We start from the raw sequence: 22,848 nt of genomic DNA, 5'->3' as shown, positions 1-22,848 counted from the left end.
GCAGGGGGCTGGCAGAAGGGGGGCATTGTCCACTGCAGTGACCCCAACCATCACACGCCTCTCCATGCTGATTGTCTTGTATCCACCCCAGTGCTCAATAAAGTGCCGGGCACATAGTAAGAGTGTAACAAATGCAATTATTATTGTTATCATTATTATCCATTGCCCAACCGTGGCTATCGGGCAGCCGCCTGCCGGGTTTTGGCACTGTGGCACAGCCTTGGCAGTTTGGATGAGTTTACAGTCTACCCAGGTGCCATGACGTTGCTCTGCACACAGTGAGCACACAATAAAACGATTGATTGAATGAATGAGTGGCTCTTAGGCCCTTGCTGTTTTCACTAGATCACACTACTTCACAAGTCACAGCACTGATAACACGTCCACTCTCAGAAAGGAAAAGTAGCAAGTTGGACAGATAAACTTTATTCAGAAGAAAACATCGATATTAAGGAATTCAATACAAGGAGGTTATTTTAACACATCACGTGAGACTGATAGATTTTGGAAAGTTTCGGTGGTCTAGGAAGGAAACACTACTTTTGTTAATTATAAAGGTTAAATGACTTACCCAAGAGAAACAGCGTGGACAAGTGGATAGAGCTCAGGCCTGGGAGTCAGAAGGACCTGGGTGATGATCCCGGCTCTGCCACCTGTCTACTGTAGGACCTTGGACAAGTCACTTCACATCTTTCAGTTCCCTCTTTTGTAAAATGGGAATGAAGATTGAGCCCATCGTGGGTTATAAACTTGGTCCAACCTGTTAGCTTGTATCGACCCCAGCGCAATGCCCTCTGAGGCGGGATTGTCTGTCACATAATAATCTTATCAAATGTCCCTCCGGACCCTGAAAAAGCCACCTTTCATCCAGAAAAAACAACTGTTCACTTGCAATCCTCTGTAAGGTGTCTTAGTGAGGTGAGTGATCCCAATATCAACACAAGGGGACTGTTTCTTTCCAGAGAAAAGGGTGGGAAAATCTCCCCTTTATGACTCTTCCGATGGCGGCCTTCATGTCCCGGTTCCTCAGGCTGTAGATGAGGGGGTTCAGGGCGGGGGTAACCACGGCATAGAACACGGACACCAGCAGGTCCACTGTCGAGGGGGAACCTGACGAAGGCTTCAGGTAAGCACAGAAACAAGTCATGATGAAGAGAGTGATGACGCCGAGGTGAGGCAGGCAGGTGGAGAAGGCTTTGGCCCGGCCCTCGGCAGCTGGCATCCTCAGCACGGCCCGGAAGATGCGCACATACGAGATGACGATACCGACGAAGCAGACGACGGCTAACGCTATCCCAACGGTCACGCTCACGTCAATGGCGACGTAGTCCTTGGAGCAGGAGATCTTCATCAGGGAGGGGACGTCGCAGAAGAACTGCTGGACGATGTTGGACCCGCAGAAGGACAGGGAGAATGTCGAAGCTGAAAATAGGACCCCTAACAACCCTCCGCTGAGCCAGGAGGCGGCAGCCATCTTCTCACAGGCCCCTTGGTCCATGATGGCCTCGTAGTGCAGGGGGCGGCAGATGGCGGCGAAGCGGTCGTAGGACATCGCCGTGAGGACAAAATACTCCGAAGCAGCAAACAAGATCACCAGTAAGAGCTGAGCCACACAGCCCAAGAAGGAGATGGAGCTGTTATTAGTCAAGGAGATGGTGACAGATTTGGGAACGGTGACGGAAATGAGGCAGAGGTCGAGGACGGACAGGTGCCTGAGGAAGAAGTACATGGGGGTGTGGAGGCGCCGGTCGAGAGTGGTGACGGTGACGATGAGGAGATTCCCCGTCAGGGCCGCCAGGTAGACCAGGAGGAACAGCGCGGCATGGACCAGCTGCAGCTCCCGGACTTCCGAGAAACCCCGCAGGAGGAATCTCGTCACCGTGGAGACATTGGGCATTTTGGGGAGGCACCATTGACTTTCTACAGTGGATGATGGAAGAGTCGAAGTTAGAGTCCATTGATATGATGAGTGAAAAACTGAGGGGACATTTGCTGGTGATTCTCTATGGAGAGGAGACAGTTATTGAATTCACAATAATCTTTGAGTTCCTTATCCTGCAGGGACAAGGAAAGATCCAGATTTTCACATTATTTTGGTCGATTTAGAGGGAATCCCTGAGATTGCCTCCCCTCCACCACCCCAACAGAGTTGGTAGGCACATTCCCTGCCCACATCGAGTTTACAGTTTGGAAGGAGATCTATTTCTATCTTCATCTTCAACCCTCTGCACTGCCTGAACTTGTTTGTTGCTTCCACTACCCAATACTTTGCGTGCACACACACACACACACACACACACACACACACACACACAGTGAGTGAGAGAGAGAGAGAGAGAGAGAGAGAGAGAGAGAGAGAGAGAGCTTCTAGCACAGGGAACCTGATTGCATCAGCTCCTATAAGGTGGAAAATTAATTCGTTCAGTCATAGTTATTGAGCACATACTGTGTGCAGAGCACTGTACTAAATGCTGGGCAGAGTACAATAGAATAATAGTCAAAGTCCCTGCCACAACGAGCTTACAGTCTACAGGAATAACGGGTTGTAGTTGGGTTGATTTCACTGGCTACAGTGCCATCCACCTGCTCTCCTCCTCATTATCTGCTCTCTTCAACCAACACTCCAGAAGGAAACGTTTTACCGTGACTCGTTTTCGATGCTTCTTCCTCCCACCTCTGACTCCCACCTTTCCTTTGGCCTGGAAATCCACCCAGTTCAATTCCCCGGCCCGAAGCTATCCCACTCTCGAAAACCCTCTGGAATCCCACCTTCTCAAGGAGGATTTAGCTAATTCACTTCTAGTGACCATCTCCAGACTTAATGCATCCGCAGACCCTCAGGATATTGATGCTGAAGGTAAGGTTGATTACTCTAGACTGTAAGCTCCTTGAGGAAACATGTCTACCAACTCTTTTATATTGTATTCTTCCAAGCATTTAGTACAGTGCTCTGCACACAGTAAGTGCTCAATAAATGTCTCCAATCGGTTGACTGATTACTGTCTGCTTTCCCCCTAGACGGTGAGCTCCTTGTGGGAAGGGAACAATGTCTACCAATTCTTTTATAAGTTGCTCTCCTCAGCACTCAGTTTAGTGCTCTGCACACATTAAGCATGAAAAAACATAATTATCAAGCAGTAATAATGATAACGATAGTATTTGTTAAGTCTTTACTATGTGCCAAGCACTGTTCTATGCACTAGGGGAGATAGAAGGTAACCAAGTTGTCCTACCTTAGGCTCACTGTCCTATCTGGGGCCCACAGTATTAGTCCCCATTTTACAGATGAGGTAACGGAGGCATAGATAAGTTAAGTGACTTGCCCAAAGTCACACATTTAAGTGGCAGATCCGGGATTAAAACCCACGACTTCTGACTCCCACGCCTGTGCCCTTTCCACTAAGCCATGCTGCTTGTCATTCACATATCCATTGTTCCATTCTTTTCTCCCAGTTGTAAATGACACTTTATCTATGTAGCCTACTGGATTGAAAATCAGGGATCAGGCTTTTTACCTCTCTTTTTATGGTATTTCTTAAACTCTCATTATGTGTCAGGCACTGTACTGAGCTCTGGGGTGAATCCAAGAAAAGTGGGTGGGTCACAATTGCCATTCCACACAAGGCTCACAATCTCAGTCCCCATCCTATAGATGAGGGAACTGAAGCACAAAGAAGCGAAGTGACTTGCCCCAAATCACCCAGAAGAGAAGCAGCCTGGCCCAGTGGAAAGAGCACGGGCCTGGACTCTAATTCCAGCTCTGTAAATTGCTTGCTGGGTGACCTTAGGCAAGTCACTTCGCTTCTCTATGCCTCTCGTCTCCTGTTCTCCTTCCTGCTCGGACTGTGAACCCCATGAGGTACAGAGATTGTGTCTAATCTGATCAACTTGCCCAGTGCTTAGAACAATGTTTGATGCATAGTAAGCGCATAACAAATGCCACTAAAAATTAAAAAGAGGGAGAGCCGTGATTAGAACCCAAGGCCTCTGACTCCCATCCCACGCTCTATCTGCTAGGCTACACTGCTTCTCTCTTGCAACCGCCCACGATTTGGCGGGGGGGAAGTCCTGTGAGGAGGAATTGGTGATGAAACATCTGGCTGGTGTAGTCTCAGTCATACCCTCTTGTCCCTGCCCGGAGGGTCGAGCTGATTGTTAAAGTCACCACGGCCTGGGGCTGTATGCCATACCATAATGCCCTAGTCTGACAGTCACGGTAGCCGGGATTTGGGAGGTGGATGGCGGAGGCCAGGGGGATACCACAGGGGCAAATATCTTCTCTCTGGTTGTGTACGCAGTCCTGGTTCCATCTCCACCCTCGACCCCGGGTACGAACATCTTCCCAGAGTGACCCTCACACTCACATCGATTAGCCTGATGGTCCCTCCCCGTCCCTCCTTACCCTTGTTCACTCTCACCGGGCCAGCGTGGGGCTGGGAGAGCCCTGACCATCTCTGGGTTGGTCTGGTCCTTCCTTTCTCCTTGGACTCCTGGATGTCCCTCGCCGGAGGGACAGCGAAGAGCCGTCAGCCCCTCTCTACTCTCCCACGGACACCGAGATGCGCTTTCCAGACAGGGCCCCCGTCCCCGTAGATAAAGCCACCAATGCACTGAGGGGAGTCCCCGGAGGACCGGATCACGGCGGCTCGTCCCCACAGTCTTTGAGTCCCCAAAGAGATGAGGGTACGGTGATGGCACTTATCTGTAGGTTTTCCCTGGCAACGGAATCCTAACGGTTCCCTCTGTTAGTGACCATTTGTGTCAATGGGTGGGCCCTTCAGCTTCTTTCTTTTTTTCAGTGGTACCTGCTAAACGCTTACTATGTCCCAGGCACTGTACTAAGTCCTGGGATTCGATACAAGCTAATCAGGTTGGACATAGTCCCTGTCCCACAAGGGTCTCACAGTCTCAATCCCCATTTTCCAGAGAAGTGAAAAGACTTGCCCAAGGTCCCATCGCAGAAAGGCAAGAGAGCCGAAATTAGAACCCAGGTCATTCTGACTCCCAGGTCCACGCTCTATCGACTAGGTCACTCTGCTTCTCTGAGTTTCATCTTGTTCTTTACCTCAAACAATCAATCGGTCACTTAGTTGTATTTTCTGACGTCTTCTGATTGCAAATCTAGAGAGAACGGGAAATGGCCCTAAATCCATCCTAAGACCCTCCCCCGGGCTGGCATGGGGGATCAACCCAGAGAAGCAACATGAGAAGCAGCATACCTTCGTGGCAAGAGCCCGGGCTTGAGCATCAGAGGATGTGGGTCCCCATCCCGCCTCTGCCACATGTCTACTTTGTGAACTTGGGCAAGCCACTTAACTTCTCTGGGTCTCAATTGCCTCCTCTGGAAAATGGGGTTTAAGACTGTAAACACCAAGCTGAACAACTTGATTAGGTTGTATCCACCCCAGCGCTTAGAACAGTGCTTGACACAAAGTAAGCACTTAGATGCAATTATTTTTATTGTTATTATTATTATCAACTTGAGAGGGCCTGAGGGGTTCTGAGAACGGGGTGATGGGAAGGAATCACCGATACTTGCTGGGTGGACACGATGGGAAAATACCTGGTTTCAGAAGGAATAGGTTGTAGCTTAGGATTCGTCCTCTTCTATCTCAGAGCTGAGACATTGTACCAAACTGGGATGAACCAAACTGGGTCACTGCATTCTCTCCTCTGAATGGCCCTGTCCACTTTCAAAATATCTCAGTGATGGAAAATGGATAAATAATCGGCCAGCTCACATTTCCTCCTCCCCACCTTCCAGTCCATCAGAGCACAGCTTTCCCCATCTTCAAAGCCCCTCCATCATCCTACCACTTCATTTTTCTCCACCCTTAGTCATCTTCTCCCAACTACCAATCAGCATCTTAGACCACTTCTCCATTTTTGCACTAACACCCACTATTATAGTTCTGTACATAGTGGCTTTTATAAAATTTACTCTTGAAGCACATAGTCATCTATTTACCATACTTCCCATTCTCTTCTTCATCCTCTCATTAATTAATTCTGTGCCTATCTCCCCTGTTAGATTTTAAGCTCTTGGAAAGCAGGGATGGTGTTTAATTTATTTTGATCTCTCTGAAGGGTTCACTACAGTACTTTACACCCAGGATGCATTCAACAAATATCATTGATTGATGGATGAATTGATAGATGGATGCATGGATGGGTTGTTGGATGGATGGATGGGTGGATTATCTCCTGTGTGACCTTAGGCAAGGCACCTCACTTCTCTGTGCCTCAGTTATCGCATCTGTGAAATGGGAATTGAGACCACGAGCACGATGTGGGATAGGGACTGAGTAAAACCTGATTAGCTTGTATCTGTCCCAGCATGTAGTACAATGCCTGGCACATAGTAGGCGTTTAACAAATACCACTACTATTGTGAATGGATGGATAGATGGATGGATGCATGGACAGACAGATGGGTAAACTGACAAACGGATTGATGGATGAACTAATGGATTCAAGACAAGGATTTAATCAGTCCAATTCATTCATTTATTGATTCCATCGCATTTATTGAGCACTTATGGTGTGCAGAGCACTGTTCTAAGTGCTTGGAAAGTACACTTCAGCAACAAATAGCGATAATCCCTGCCACAACGGGCTCCCAGTCTAGAAAGGGAGAGACAGGCATCAAAACAAGTAAACAGGCAGTCAAATGTGGGGAAAGGTTTCCATGATTTAGTTCCTTCTCCCTTGTCACCCTCCGATTTTCTGGTTTTCATAACCGCCAAAAGTGATCTTCAAATTCATAGAATTACCGTTATTATCACTAGTAGTATCAACATTATCATTATTGAATTTATGAGTAATTTATTTGCAAAAGATTGCCAAGTGCTGGAGTAGAAACGAACTAATCAGATCTGATACATTTCCTGACCCACGGGGGCTCAGATTGTAAGAGAAAGAGAGGACACATATTGAACGCTGATTTTACAGCGAGACCCAGAGAGGTTATGTCGCTGAACCAATGTCATACAGTAGGCCGGTGGCAGAATCGGGCAGACCTTCCAAATCTCATGACTCCCAGGCACATGCTCATTCCACTAAGCCATGATGCCACCCAAACAAACACTTGTCATTCATTCATTCATTCATTGCGTCATATTTATTGAGTGCTTACTGTGTGCAGAGCACTGTACTAAGCGCTTGGAAAGTACCATTCAGAATGAAGAGAGACAATCCCTCCCACACAGGGCATACAGTCACAGATGTCTTATCAGCCTCTGTCCCAGATTTTGACAAATTCTCAGACGCTGGACTTTCTTTTTGGATAGCTCTTTATATGGCTACGCCCATGGTCAGAACCCTGATGAGGAGTGGGATAGTCAGCTAAAGGAAGCATGTATATATATATATATATATATATATATATATATATAAATATATGTTTGTACATATTTATTACTCTATTTACTTGTACATATTTATTCTATTTATTTTATTTTGTTAATGTGTTTTGTTTTGTTGTCTGTCTCTCCCTTCTAGACTGTGAGGCCGCTGTTGGGTAGGGACCGTCTCTATATGTTGCAAATTTGTACTTGTACAGTGCTCTGCACACAGTAAGCGCTCAATAGATACGATTGAATGAATGAATGAAACAGACATTTTGTCCCTTAGAGGAGGGAAGCGGAAACTCCCCTTTAGGATTCTCCCCAGTCTCGCTTTTATGTCCCGGTTCCTCAGGCTGTAGATGAGGAGGTTCAGGGTGGGAGGGCTCCACGGTATAGGACACGGACAACAGCAGGTCCAGGGTCGAAGGAGAGTCTGACACGGGCTAAGCGTAGTCAACAGCTCTAGCTGAGAGAAAGACGGTGACGACAGCAAGGTGAGGCAAGCAGGTGGAGAAGGCTTTGGTCCGGCTTTCAGGGACCAAAATCCCAAGCACGGCCCTGAAGATGTGCACATAAGAGATGATGATGAAGACGAAGCAGATGACACCACAAACTAGCCCACCAGTGATGCTCACATCCATGTTGACGTGGTCCTCGGAGCAAGAGATCTTCAGCAGGGCAGGAACGTCACAGAAGAACTGCTGGATAATGTTGGACCCACAGAAGCTCAGGGAGAAAGTGGAACCTGAATACAAGACCCCTTGCAACACCCTGCTGAGCCAGGAGGTGGCTGCCATCTTTCCACAGGCCGTGTTGGTCATGATGAGCTCATAGCGCAGGGGGCGGCAGATGGCGGCGTAGCGGTCGTAGGACATCGCCGTGAGGAGGAACACCTCTGAACTACCAAATAGAATCACCAAAAACACCTGGGCGACACAGCCCAAGAGGGAGATGGCTCTACGATCGGTCAGGGAGATGACGACAGACTGGGGGACGGTGACAGAGATGTAGCATAGGTCGAGGACGGACAGGTTCCTGAGCAAGAAGTACATGGGGGTGTGGAGGCGCCGGTCGAGGGCGGTGACAACGACGATGAGGAGATTCCACGTCAGAGCCTACAGGTAGACCAGGAGGAACAACACAGAGTAGACCAGTTGCAGCTTTCGGACCTCCGAGAATCCCAGGAGCAGGAATTCCCTCACCGTGGAGACGTTGGGCATTTTGAGGAGAAAGTATTGACTTTCTGCATGTGATGAGGAAAGAGCCAAAGTTAGAGTCCACTGATGGGATGAGTGAAGAAATTGACAGGACAATTGCTGGCCATTCTCTATGGAGAGGAGACAGTTATTGAATTTAAAATGATCTCTGAGTTCATGGTGGAGACACTGAACATTTCTGGGGAATGATGTCGACTCCCTGCACAGGAAGACGGATGACTTCAATTCAGAGGCACTGATGTTGGGGGTGAAGGAATAGGACTAAGTTCTCCTCTTATCTCTCCGGTCGTTCTTTCTCAGTCTCTTTTGCAGGCTCCTCCTCCCCCTCCCATCCTCTTACTGTGGGAGTTCCCCAAGGTTCAGTGCTTGGTCCCCTTCTGTTCTCAATCTACACTCACTCCCTTGGTGACCTCATTCGCTCCCACGGCTTCAACTATCACCTCTACGCTGATGACACCCAGATCTACATCTCTGCCCCTGCTCTCTCCCCCTCCCTCCAGGCTCGCATCTCCTCCTGCCTTCAGGACATCTCCATCTGGATGTCCGCCCGCCACCTAAAGCTCAACATGTCGAAGACTGAGCTCCTTGTCTTCCCTCCCAAACCTTGTCCTCTCCCTGACTTTCCCATCTCTGTTGACGGCACTACCATCCTTCCCGTCTCACAAGCCCGCAACCTTGGTGTCATCCTCGACTCCGCTCTCTCATTCACCCCTCACATCCAAGCCGTCACCAAAACCTGCCGGTCTCAGCTCCGCAACATTGCCAAGATCCGCCCTTTCCTCTCCATCCAAACCGCTACCCTGCTAATTCAAGCTCTCATCCTATCCCGTCTGGACTACTGCACTAGCCTTCTCTCTGATCTCCCATCCTCGTGTCTCTCTCCACTTCAATCCATACTTCATGCTGCTGCCCGGATTATCTTTGTCCAGAAACGCTCTGGACATATCACTCCCCTCCTCAAAAACCTCCAATGGCTACCGATCAATCTGCGCATCAGGCAGAAACTCCTCACCCTGGGCTTCAAGGCTCTCCATCACCTCGCCCCCTCCTACCTCACCTCCCTTCTCTCCTTCTACTGCCCAGCCCGCACCCTCCGCTCCTCCACCACTAATCTCCTCACTGTACCTCGCTCTCGCCTGTCCCGCCATCGACCCCCGGCCCACGTCATCCCCCGGGCCTGGAATGCCCTCCCTCTGCCCATCCGCCAAGCTAGCTCTCTTCCTCCCTTCAAGGCCCTCCTGAGAGCTCACCTCCTCCAGGAGGCCTTCCCAGATTGAGCCCCTTCTTTCCTCTCCCCCTCGTCCCCCTCTCCATCCCCCCGCCTTACCGCCTTCCCCTCCCCACAGCACCAGTATATATGTATATATGGTTGTACATATTTATTACTCTGTTTATTTATTTATTTATTTATTTTACTTGTACATTTCTATCCTACTTATTTTATTTTGTTGGTATGTTTGGTTCTGTTCTCTGTCTCCCCCCTTTTAGACTGTGAGCCCACTATCGGGTAGGGACTGTCTCTATGTGATGCCAATTTGTACTTCCCAAGCGCTTAGTACAGTGCTCTGCACATAGTAAGCGCTCAATAAATACGATTGATTGATTGATTGATTGATTGACTAAGTCAATCAGTTCTATTTATTATTTACAGAGGACTTGGTATTAATGCATATAATCACTGCCCCCAGGGAGCTTCCATCCTATTGGAAGCACCAAGCTTCGAACTGTGTAGAAGCAGGATGCTAATGGGAAGAACACAGGCCTGGGAGTCCGAGGACCTGGGTTCTAATCCCACTTCTACCAATTCTCTGCTGCAAAGCCATGAGAAAGTGACTTAATTTCTCTGTGCCTCAGTTTTCTCAATAGTGAAATGAGGATTCTATATCTGTTTTCCCTCCTACCTAGTCTGTGAATCCCTCATGAGACACGGACTGTGTTCTACCAGGTGGTCCTGAATCGCCCCCAGCACTTAATACTTTGCCTGAAACGTAGTATGTGCTTAATAAATATCAAGAGTATTATTTTTGGTTGAGGAGACTGAAACTAAAATGAATAGCGGATAGGAGAGGTCGGAGAACATAAAGATATGAACATGACTGTAGTGAAATTTTTTCGGTGGTTTTAGAGTCAAACAAGAAGGGCCTTTATACATAAATTCATCCATTTAGTGAGAGAGAATGAACCTGGTAGACAGAAGGACCTGGATTCTAATCCTGTCCCCGCCCCTTGTCCGCTGTATGACCTGGGGCCAGTCGCTTACCTTATCTGTACCTCAGTTACCTCATCTGTAAATTGGGGATTTTGACTGAAAGCACCACGTGGGGCGTGGACTGTGTCCAACCTGATGAGCTTGTATCCACCCCTGTGTTCAGTATAGTACCTGGCAAATAATAATCACTTAACGATACCCTATAACAAACAACAAAAATAAAACCCACATGTACACCAAGCTGATTCCATTTGATGACATATCTGCATTCCCACCCGTACACACACAAACACAAGCATATCTCATCTAGTCCTTTCCTAAAGCATCGCTCAGCCTACATCTCTCCTCTCCTCCACCTCCCCTCAAGACAAGTTTTGTCTTTTCACAAACAACAAAAACTCACAAAGAGCTTGAAGGCTCTCCGCCCTATAACTGCACTTCGCCTCCTTTCCATCGTTCAACAAGTCTTGTCAGCTCTCAAAGCAACTTTCTAGTAGTTACTCGCAATCGACTCTCCCGTTTCCATCCTAGCCTGGAATTCCCTCTCTTCTCCACTCAAAATCAGAAACAGCACAGTTCTTTCCGAATTCTCAGCACTGCTAAAATCCCCCCTCCTCCGATCAGCTTCCCCGATTCATTTCCCAGCCCTCTAATCCCACTTGATCTAACTCAAGCGCGAATCAATTCATTTCCATCCTCATTTAGTGGAAAAAGCATGGGCCCAGGAGTTCTCTTGACTTTGAGCTCCTTGAGGGGGCATACACATCTACCAGCTCTGTTCTATTGTACTCGCCCAAACATAGCTCAGCGGGAGCCAGCAAACCTGTGTTCTAATCCTGCATCTGTCCCTTTGCTGCTGTAGGACTTGGACAAGTCGCTTCACTTCTCTGGGCCTCAATGTCCTCATCTGTAAAATGGCACCCAACAATTGCATATTCATCTTTCCTTCTAGGAGGGGCTGGGAATGTGTCTGGGAATGTGTTTTAAAGTGGATAGGGCAAGGGATTGGGAGTCAGAAGGACCTGCGCTCTAATTCCAGCTCCGCCTCATGTCTGCTCTGTGACCATGGGCAAGTGATTTAACTTCTCTGAGCCTCAGTTACCTCATCTGTAAAATGGGGGTTAAGACTGTGAGCCCCATGTGGAACAAGGACTGTATCCAACCTGCCTAACTTTTATCTACCCCAGCGCTTAGGACAGTGCTTGGGACAGAGTAAGAGCTTAACAAATACTACTATTATTGTTACTCTCCAAGTGCTTAGTGCACACAATAAGTGCTCAATAAATACGTTTCAAGATTAATGGATCGATAATACATTATACCACGTTAACCTAGCCCAGTAGGCTGAAAAGTTCTTGAGGGCAGAGATTACAGCCTTTCCCACTATTTATCTTCTCCCAACATTTGGGAAGAACTCTTACAGGGAGGAATTGGTGATAGTGCCAGTGGCTGTCCAAAGCTGCCCATGCTCTCTCAGCCCTGCCTGTCATTGACCTTCTGCAAGGGATTCTGGGATACACCGAAGGCCAAAGTGACTGTCCAACGTGCTAGCACTCTCCTGGAGCACTGTAGCCCGGCAAGTAGTTGGCGTGGTAGCGAGGTTTGAGGAGGAAGGAGGAGAAGGGTGTGGCTGTTGGGGTTTACTGAACTGGAAAAGCCTTCCCCTCCTACTAGCACCCGTGCCCCGTTGGGGGCCGTGGCCCTGGTCCTAACCCCAACCTCGGCCCCAGACTGGCTCCATCTCTTCCATCCTCATCCTCGCCCACCCCGCCCCTCCATCCCACTCACCCCCAGTCACTCTCACCGGGGAGGCGTGGGGCTGGGGGTCGCTGACCTCTGCAGGGCTGGGCGGTCCCTTGGTCAGCCAAGAAGGAGCAGAGAGGAGCCTTCTATCCCTCTATCCCTCTCTGCTCTGCCGAAGACCCCAACACGCTCTCCAGACAGGCTCTCGTCGCTGTAGATAAAGCAGAAGCTGCTCCAGAGGGGATCCCTGAAGGATGGCTCGGGGCCCTGTCGAGGTAACCTCGTGGCCTGGACAAGCCAAGCACCCACTGGTCACGTGGTTCCTGAGGCTACTGGGAGACGAGGGCCCGATCCCTGCATCGTCCCTGCACCTCGGGGTTCCTGCGGAGACAGTGGCATCTCCATCCCAGCGTCCCAACGGTTCCTGTTTTCAATGGCTGTCTTTAGCCGCTGTGAATGGTTTCACCTTTGTCTAGTTCCCAACCTGAGACACTCAATCTGTCCGTCAACCAGCCCACTGTAACTTTTTCTTCTGGCATTTTTGAAGCGCTTACTATATTCAATCGTATTTATTGAGCACTTACTGTGTGCAGAGCACTGTACTAAGCGCTTGGGAAGTACAAGTTGGCAACATATAGAGATGGTCCCTACCCAACAGAGGGCTCACAGTCTAGAAGATCAGGCACTATACTAAGTGCTGGAGTAGTTAGAAGCTAATCATATTGGACAGAGTCCATGTCCCCACTGGTGCTCACATCTCAATCCCCGTTTTACAGTTTAGGGAACTGAGGCACGGGGAAGCTAAGTGACATTGCCCAAGGTCACACAGCAGACGTTGTGGACCCGGGATCAGAATCCATGACTGTTTGAATCCAGGCCTGCACTCTACCCACTAGGCAACGTTGCTTCTTCTGACTTGTCCCGGTCGCAAATCCATTGAAGCTGACATTATAAACTATACTCTTGAGTCAAGCGTTCATCCTCTTTCTCATCTTCCCCTTCTCTCCTTCCTCCTCTACGTAATCTATTCTGTGTCTAGCTCCCCACTTAGATCATAATCTCCTGGAGAGCAGGAACAATGCAATTTTATCTCTTTTCAACTCTCCTGAGAGCTTTCTACAGAGCTCGGCACCCAGGATGTGGTCAATAAACACCATTGGTAATAATAACAGTAATAATTATGGTCTTTGTTAAGCGCTTACTATGTGCCAAGCCCTGTTCTAAGTGCTGGAGTAGATACAAGTAAATCACGTTGGACACAGTCCCTGTCCCACATGGGGCTCACAGTCTTAATCCCCATTTTACAGGTGAGGGAACTGAGGCCCAGAGAAGAGAAGTGACTTACTCAAGGTCACACGGAAGACAAGTAGCTGAACTGGGATTAGAACAAGCGACCTCCGACTTCCAAGCCCTTGCTCTGGATGGATGGGTGGATGGATAAATGACTGGATGGAAGGAAAGAGGGATTGCTGAAAGAGGTCAGATTTGACAAGACAGATGGAGCTGCAGTCATCCTTTCTTCCCTTCTCCCATACAACCTCCCATTTTCCAACTTTCATTCCCACCCCCAGAGTCATGCTAAAGACCGTAGCATTATATTTTCATAGTCATTACTAATAATGATATCATTATCGTATTTATTAATAAGTCATGTGCCTAAATTTTTCCACTTGCTGGAGTATTCATTCATTCATTCATTCAATCGTATTTATTGAGCGCTTACTGTGCGCAGAGCACTGTACTAAGTGCTTGGGAAGTACAAGTTGGCAACATAAATAGACGGTCCCTACCCAACAGCAGGCTCACAGTCTAGAAGGGGGAGACAGACAACAAAACAAAACATATTAACAAAAGAATCAGTTCGACACAATTTCTGCCCCACAGGGGCTCAGAGTGTAAGAGGAACAGAAATCCTAGGGATGTTAAGTCACTGTCCCTAGGTCACACAGCAGGCCAGCAGCAGAGCTGGCATCAGACCTCAAATCTCAGTCAATCCTATTTATTGAGCACTTACTCCAGCGCTTAGAAAACTGCTTTACAAATAGTAAGCGATTAATAAATGCCATTATTATTATTATTACTCTGGACCCAGCATTGTACTAAACACTTGGAAAAGTTAAATATAACACAATTGGTAGACACATTACCTGACCACAGTGAGTTTACAGCTAGAGCAATTCCTATTCCTTTAGGCCATGATAAGAATTTTTAAAAATTATGGTATTTGTTAAAGACTGGCCATGTACCAAACACTGTTCTAAGCACTGGGGTAGATACAAGGTAATCTAGATGTCCCACGTGGGGCTCATGGTTTTATTCTCCATTTTACAGATGAGGTTACTGAGGCACGGAGAAGTCGCCCAAGGTCATACAGAAGATAAGTGGCAGAGCACGGATTAGAACTGCCCCCAAACTGGTTTTACTGTACTAAGCACTTGGGAGAGTTTGGTACCACAGGGTTGTTAAACACATTCTCTGCGCACGATGAGCTAACAGTCTACAGGGACTCCCCTTTCTTTAGGCCATGATGCCTCCCCAAAACTGGATTGTCAGTCCTACTTCAGTCTTAGCTGCCTCCCACCCAGACTTTGACAATTCATCAACCTCCAGCATTTTCTGTGAACCCTGTAGGGCAGCTAAGTATCTGGCTAGGTCCAAGGGCAATTCCTTGGTTAAGTGGTGGGGTGGGATGATTTACACAAGGAAGGAGACATTTTGTCCCAGATCGGAGGCCGGGAGAGTGACACCTTTAGGATTCTGCCCATGGAGAACTTCATTCATTCATTCATTCAATCGTATTTATTGAGAGCCTACTGTGTGCAGAGCACTGTACTAAGCGCTTGGGAAGTACAAGTTGGCAACATATAGAGACGGTCCCTACCCAAAAATGGGCTCACAGTCTACAACTGGGAGACAGGAAACAAAACAAAACAAGTGGGCAGGTGTCAAGATGTAAGAACAAATAGAATTAAAGCTAGACGCACATCATTAACAAAATAGATAGTAAATATGTACAAGTAAAATAAATAGAGTAGTAAACCTGTACAAACATATACAGTTGCTGTGGGGAGGGGAAGGAGGTAGGGAGGGGAGGATGAGGAGGAGGAGAGGAAAAACGGGGCTCAGACTGGGAAGGCCTCTTGGAGGAGGTGAGCTCTCAGTAGGGCTGTGAAGGGAGGAAGAGAGATACCTTGTCGGATGTGTGAAGGGAGGACATTCCAGGCCAGGGGGAGGATGTGGGCCAGAGATCGACGGCGTGACAGGCGAGAACGAGATACAGTGAGGAGGTTAGCGAAAGAGGAGTGGAGGGTGTGGGCCGGGCTTCAGAAGGAAAGAAGGGAGGTGAGGTAGGAGGGGCCGAGGTGATGGAGAGCCTTGAAGCCGAGAGTGAGGAGTTTTTGCTTGATGCGTAGGTTGACTGTTAGCAAATGGAGATTTTTGAGGAGGGGAGTAACATGTCCAGAGCGTTTCTGCACAAAGATGATCCGGGCAGCAGCGTGAAGTATAGACTGAAGTGGGGAGAGACAGGAGGATGGGAGATCAGAGAGGAGGCTGATGCAGTAATCCAGTTGGGATAGGATGACAGATTGAACCAGCAAGGTAGCTGTTTGGATGGAGAGGAAAGGGTGGATCTTGGCGACGTTATGGAGGTGAGACTGGCAGGTTTTGGTGACGGTTTGGATGTGAGGGGTGAATGAGAGAGCAGAGTCGAGGATGTAAGACGGGAAGGATGGCAGTGCTGTCTACAGTGACGGGAAAGTCAGGGAGAGGGCAGGATTTGGAAGGGAAGATAAGGAGTTCAGTCTTGGACATATTGAGTTTTAGATGTCGGGCAGACATCCAGATGGAGATGTCCTGAAGGCAGGAGGAGACTCGAGCCTGAAGGGAGGGAGAGAGCAGGGGCAGAGATGTAGATTTGGGTGTCATCAGTGTAGAGATGATATTTGAAGCCGTGGTTGCGAATGAGTTCACCAACGGAGTGAGTGTAGATAGAGAACAAAACGGGACCAAGAACTGACACTTGAGGAACCCCTACAGTAAGGGGATGGGAGGGGGAGGAGGATCCCACAAAGGAGACTGAGAATGAACGGCCGGAGAGTTAAGAGGAGAACCAGGAGAGGACGGAGTCTGTGAAGTCAAGGCTGGATAGCGTGTTGAGGAGAAGGGGGTGGTGGACAGTGTCGAAGGCAGCTGAGAGGTCGAGGAGGATTAGGATAGAGTAGGAGCCGTTGGATTTGGCAAGAAGGAGGTCCCTGTTCCTCAGGCTGTAGATGAGGGGGTTCAGGGCGGTGGCCACCTCCATGTGGAACACGGACACCAGAAGATCCACGATCGAGGAGAAGTCTGATGGCAGCTTGATGTATACAAATACGCCAGTAGAGAGGAAAACAGAGACGAGGCCGAGGTGAGGCAGACAGGTGGAGAAGGCTTTGGCCCGGCCCTCGGCGGCCGGCATCCTCAACACGGCCCAGAAAATGCTGATGTACGAGGCGACGTTGAACATGAGGCAGACGATGGCAACCACTACCCCATGACCACGCTCACGTCCACGGCGACGTGGTCCTCGGAGCAAGAGATCTTCAGCAGAGCGGGGACGTCACAGAAGAACTGGGGATGACGTTGTACCCACAGAAATACATGGAGAAGTTCAAAGCTGAAAACAAGGCCCCAAACAGTCTTCCGCCGAGCCAGGACGTGGCGGCCATCTTTCCACAGGCCCCTCGATCCATTATGACCTCGTAGCGCAGAGGGAGGCAGATGGCGGCGAAGAGGTCATAGGAGATCGCCGTGACGACGAAATACTCAGAAACCGCAAAACAGATCCACAGAAAGAGCTGAGCGATGCATCCTAGGAAGGAGATGGAGTTATTGTTGGTAAAGGAGTTGTGGATGGTTTGGGGACGGGAACGGAGATGTAGCAGAGGTCGATGTCAGACACGTTCCTGAGGAAGAAGTACATGGGGGTGTGGATGTGCCGATCGAGGACGGTGACGGTGACGATGAGGACATTCCCCATCAGAGCCGCCAGGTAGTCCAGGAGGAACAGCGCGGCCTGGTCTAGCTGCAGCTCCCGGACGTCCGAGTAACCTAGGAGCAGGAATTCTTTCTTCGCGGTGACATCGGTCATTTTCTGGGAATTGACATTGACTGCCTAAGGACATTTAGAAAAGATAGGGATGAGAAAAATATTCCAGAGAAAAGTGCACAGGAGAGGGGAAATTCTTTGGGTTGGAAGGAATCTCGGGTGTTTTGTACGGTAATTGTTCATTCTCACTATGTGCCAGACACTGCACTAAACACTGGAGAGATAGAAGTCCTCACTCTCGGCTTCAAGGCTCTCCATCACCTCGCCCCCTCCTACCTCACCTCCCTACTCTCCCTGTACAGCCCAGCCAGCACCCTCCGCTGCTGCCTCTATTCTCCTCACTGGGCCACGTTCTCGCCCGTCCCGCCGTAGACCCCCGGCCTACATCCTTCCGCTGTCATGGAATGCCCTCCCTCCACACATCCGCCAAGGTAACTCTCTTCCTCCATTCAAAGCTCTACTGAGAGCTCACCTTCTCCAAGAGGCCTTCCCAGTCTGAGCCCCCATTTTATTCTCCTCCTCCTCATCCTCCCCTCCCTACCTCCTTCCCCTCCCCACAGCACCTGTATATATGTTTGTACAGATTTATTACTCTATTTTACTTGTACATATTTACTATTCTATTTAGTCTGTTAATAATGTGCATATAGCTTTAATTCAATTTGTTCTTACGACTGTGACACCACTCTACATGTTTTGTTTTGTCTCCTCTCTCCCCCTTCTAGACTGTGAGCCCGTTGATGAGTAGGGACCGTCTGTACATGTTGCCGACTTGTACTTCCCAAGTGCTTAGTCCAGTGCTCTACGCAGAGTAAGCGCTCAATAAATTCGATTCAATGAATGAATGAATAGTAGCTAATCAGTTTGTTCATATCCTCCAGTCAACCTGCCCTGGTTCGGGATGGCACTGAAACCATTTCTGACTCTTAGAAGCCTATTCCATTTGCAAACATCTGCAAGGATTGTGGTCACATAATTCTAAATAATTGGAGAAGCAGCACATCTAAGTGGAAACAGGATGGTTCTGGAAGACTAGGGGACCTTTGTCTTAATCCTCGCTCTGTCACTTACCTGCTGAGCGACCTCGGGCAAGTCACTTAACTTTTCGCTTCCTCGGTTCCCTCATCTGTAAAATGGGATTTAATAATAACAATAATAATGGCATTTGGTAAGCGCTTACTATGTGCAAAGCACTGTTCTAAGCGCCGGGGAGTTTACAAGGTGATTAGTTGCCCCACTGGGGGGCTCACAGTCTTCATCCCCATTTTACAGATGAGGTAACTGAGGCACAGAGAAGTTAAGTGACTTGCCCAAAGTCACACAGCTAACAAGTGGTAGAGGCGGGATTTGAACCTATGACCTCTGACTCCAAAGCCCGGGCTCTTTCCACTGAGCCACGCTGCTTCTCCATGTAGGAGCCCCATGTAGGACGGGGACATTGTCCAATCCGATTATATCATATCCACTCCAGCACTGAGTATGGTGTTTGACACATGGTAAGCACTTAACAAACACCACAATTATTATTATTAAGAAAGAACAGGAAAATTCCCGTTATTGCCTGGGCTGATATTGAAATATCCCTTCCCTGCCATTCACCTTTCCCCTGCTTCTTTCCGGAGTTACCGGGCGTGTCCTGGGCTGGGGAGCATCGAACTCTGCTGAGAGAGAGGTTCAGTTCATCTCGTCGGTCCTGGATTCTGGTGGGGGTGACAGGAAGGTCTGGGTGAAGGGTGGTGGCAGTCAATATCCGTCTCGGCTCTACGGCTGACTGCACCATCCCCTCAGGCGACGGCCGGGTTATTTCCTGTATATTACCTGTATATATATTATATATGTCTATATCTATATTATATATTATTATATATTATATATTATATATAATAATATAATATATAATATATAATATATTATAATATAATATATTATAATAAAATATGTTACCTGTATATATGTATATGTGTTTGTACATATTTATTACTCTATTTATTTATTTTACTTGTACATATCTATTCTATTTATTTTATTTTGTTAGTATGTTTGGTTTTGTTCTCTGTCTCCCCCCTTTTAGACTGTGAGCCCACTGTTGGGTAGGGACTGTCTCTATATGTTGCAAACTTGTACTTCCCAAGCGCTTAGTACAGTGCTCTGCACACAGTAAGTGCTCAATAAATACTATTGATTGATTGATTGATTCCTGGGGGATTCCCGGTGAGAGGATGGGCCCGGGGCTCCGCTGAGACGGCTGACCGTTCGGGAATCTCGGAAGGCCGGGGTCGTGGTCTCCCTGTGGTCCCGGACCTCACAATCTAAATAACTGTGCATTCCCATGTGGTTCCCACTCTGGGACTCCTTCCTAGAATGACGTCAACGAACTAATGATCACTCCACAGGTGGACCTGAATGGAAACTCGTAATAATAATATTAATAATGATGGTATTTGTTAAGCACGTACTATGTGTCGAGCACTGTTCTAAACGCTGAGGTAGATACGAGGTAATCAGCTTATCGCACGTGGGGCTCGCAGTCTTCATCCCCATTTTACAGATGAGGTATCTGAGGCCCTGAGAAGTTAAATGACTTGCCCAAAGTCACACAGCTGACGACTGGCGGAGTTGGGATTAGAACTCACGACCTCTGACTCCAAAGCCCGGGCTCTTTCCACTAAGCCACGCTGATTCTCCATTAGGAGAATAATGAGGCTGGGGTCCCAGGTTTACCAGTCGCACCCTGCCAAAGCTGTTTTGCTTGGGATGTCTATCACTGACCTGATGACATCGGGCGAGTCCGAGGAAGGAAGCCAGGAAAAGCAGCGTGGCTCAGTGGATAGAGCCCGTGCTTGGGAGTCAGATGTCATGGGTTCTAATCGCAACTCCACCACTCGTCAGCTGCGAGACTTTGGGCAATTCACGTAACTTTTCTGGGCTTCAGTTACCTCATCTGGAAAATGGAGATGAAGACTGTGAGCCCCACGTGGGACAACCTGATTACCTTGTATCTCTCCTCAGCGCTTAGAACAGTGCTTGGCACATAGTAAGCGCTTAACAAATGACATAGTTATTATTATTATTATCATTATTATCATTATTATTATCAATCAATCAATCAATCAATCGTATTTATTGAGCGCTTACTATGTGCAGAGCACTGTACTAAGCGCTTGGGAAGTACAATTATCATTATTATTAGAAAAGTGGAAAAGAATCCTCAGTCCTCTCCCAGTTCTTCTCCAACTTTGCTGTCTGGGTCCTCCTCGGCCTCCCATCCTGTAACCCTGGGAGTTCATCAAGGTTCAGTTTTGCATCCACTTCTTCGTTGACTGGTTGACTGATTTCCTCCCAATCTCTCTCTCTCTCACTCTCTCTCTCTCTCTCTCTCTCTCTCTCTCTCTCTCTCTCTCTCTTTCTCTCTCCCCTCCCAATTCTTCCCCCACAGCATCTCCATAATCTGCCCTTCCTTCTCCATCCAAACTGTCTTTATGATGGTGCAGACACTGGTCGTGTCCCCTTTCGACTACTGCATCAGCCTCCTCGCTGACCTCCCTTCCATCAGTTTCTCACCTCTCCGGTTCTTACCACGCCCTGTTGTTTGGATCATTGTTTCTAAAACTTCAGACTGCATACTGCAGACTGCAGACTGCTCCCAACTGCCATTCCCATTCCTCACCTTCCCCTTCCCCTCTCCCACCCAGCTTTTTCCCTCCCTCTCCCACACCAAGACCACTCCCCCTCACCCCCTACCAAGGATCCCTCTGTACCAGAGCCAGTCCTCCACTCCTCCCTCCCGGACCCCTCCCTCCTATTCTCCCCGCCCCCACCCCATCCCAGTTCTGTTTTCCCATCGCCACCCCTCTACCCACTCTCCCCGCCCGGGCCCCCGCCAACTTATCCCCATCCAAACCCTCCCCACCCCTCGCACCCTTCCCCCTCCCTCCCCTCCCTCGACAGCTGCTGTCAAGTGTGGCCTCTGGAACCCCCGCTCCGTTTTAAGTAAGATCCCTTTCATCCTGGACCTATTCCTTTACAGCTCTCTACTCCTCCTTGCCCTAACTGATACATGGCTGTCTCCAGATGACACGGTCTCTTCTGCTGCTCTCTCCAATGGAGGCCTCTTCTTCTCCCACTCCCCCAGACTCACCGGAAAAGGAGGAGGTGTCGGTTTCCTTCTCGCCCCCCAATGTCGCTTTTGCACTATCCCTCCTCCCCCTTCCCTTTCCTTCCCTTCCTTTGAAGTCCACATTATTCGCCTCTACCACCTCCTCCATATTCTTGTAGCCGTCATCTACCACCCTCCCGGCCCCACTTCCAACTTCTTTAACGACTTTGACCCCTTCCTCACCTTCCTTCTCTCCTTCTCCATGCCCACTCTGATACTCGGAGACTTCAACATCCACATGGATATCCCTGATGACTCCTCTGCCGCCCGCCTTCTATCTCTCCTCGACGCTGCCAACCTCTTCCTCCACCCCACCTCACCCACTCACCAACTTGGTCATACCCTCGACCTCATCATCTCCTATCGCTGCACTGTGTCCACCATCACCAACTCTGAAATCCCTCTCTCTGATCATAATCTTCTCACCTGCACCCTCACTCACACTGCTTTCCCCTGTAAATCCATATTACTCCCTCACAGAGATCCCCGCTCTCTTGATCCCATCCATCTTTCGGAGCGCCTCACACCCCACCTCGCCGCCCTCTCCTCTCTACCCAGTCTTGATGATCAGATTACTGCTCTCAACTCTACCTTTTCTACTCAGCTAGACTCACTCGCTCCCCTTTCCCTTCGACGCTCTCGTACCACTAACCCACAGCCCTGGATCACAGCCACTGTCCGCCTCCTTCGGTCTTATGCTCGAGCTGCCAAACGCTGCTGGCGAAAGTCTAAACACCATGCCAACCTCGTTCACTTCAAGTTTATCCTTTCCTGCCTTAACTCAGCCCTCTCCCTTGCCAGACAAAGCTATTTCTCCTCCCTTATTGACACCCATGTCCATCGCCCCCGCCAGCTCTTCCATACATTCAACTCCCTTCTCAGGCCCCCGGTTCCTCCCCCTCCTCCTTCCCTCACCCCCAACGATCTGGCCTCCTACTTCATTAACAAAATTAAATCCATCAGGTCCGACCTCCCTAAAGTCACTTCCCCCCCTTCTCCAACCCCCCGGCTCTCAACACTCTCTGCTACTCTCCCATCCTTCCCAGCAGTATCCTCAGAGGAGCTCTCCTCCCTCCTCTCAAGTGCTACTC

The 22,848-nt window shown here is 48.8% G+C and overlaps 1 protein-coding gene across 1 annotated transcript; it reads right to left on the bottom strand.

Moving 5' to 3' along the window:
• Positions 1 to 1,039: 1,039 nt before the first annotated feature.
• LOC119922492 (olfactory receptor 14K1-like) lies at positions 1,040 to 1,735 on the bottom strand (the record flags this gene model as incomplete). The annotated part of the gene is made up of 1 exon (XM_038742285.1): positions 1,040 to 1,735. A coding segment is annotated over one exon (696 nt), but the record flags the coding sequence as incomplete, so codon positions are not given.
• Positions 1,736 to 22,848: the final 21,113 nt, after the last annotated feature.

The sequence above is a fragment of the Tachyglossus aculeatus genome, unplaced genomic scaffold (assembly GCF_015852505.1).
Source record: "Tachyglossus aculeatus isolate mTacAcu1 unplaced genomic scaffold, mTacAcu1.pri scaffold_105_arrow_ctg1, whole genome shotgun sequence".
NCBI classification, from domain to species: Eukaryota; Metazoa; Chordata; class Mammalia; order Monotremata; family Tachyglossidae; genus Tachyglossus; species Tachyglossus aculeatus.
This window is presented reverse-complemented; position numbering and strand designations above follow the sequence as displayed.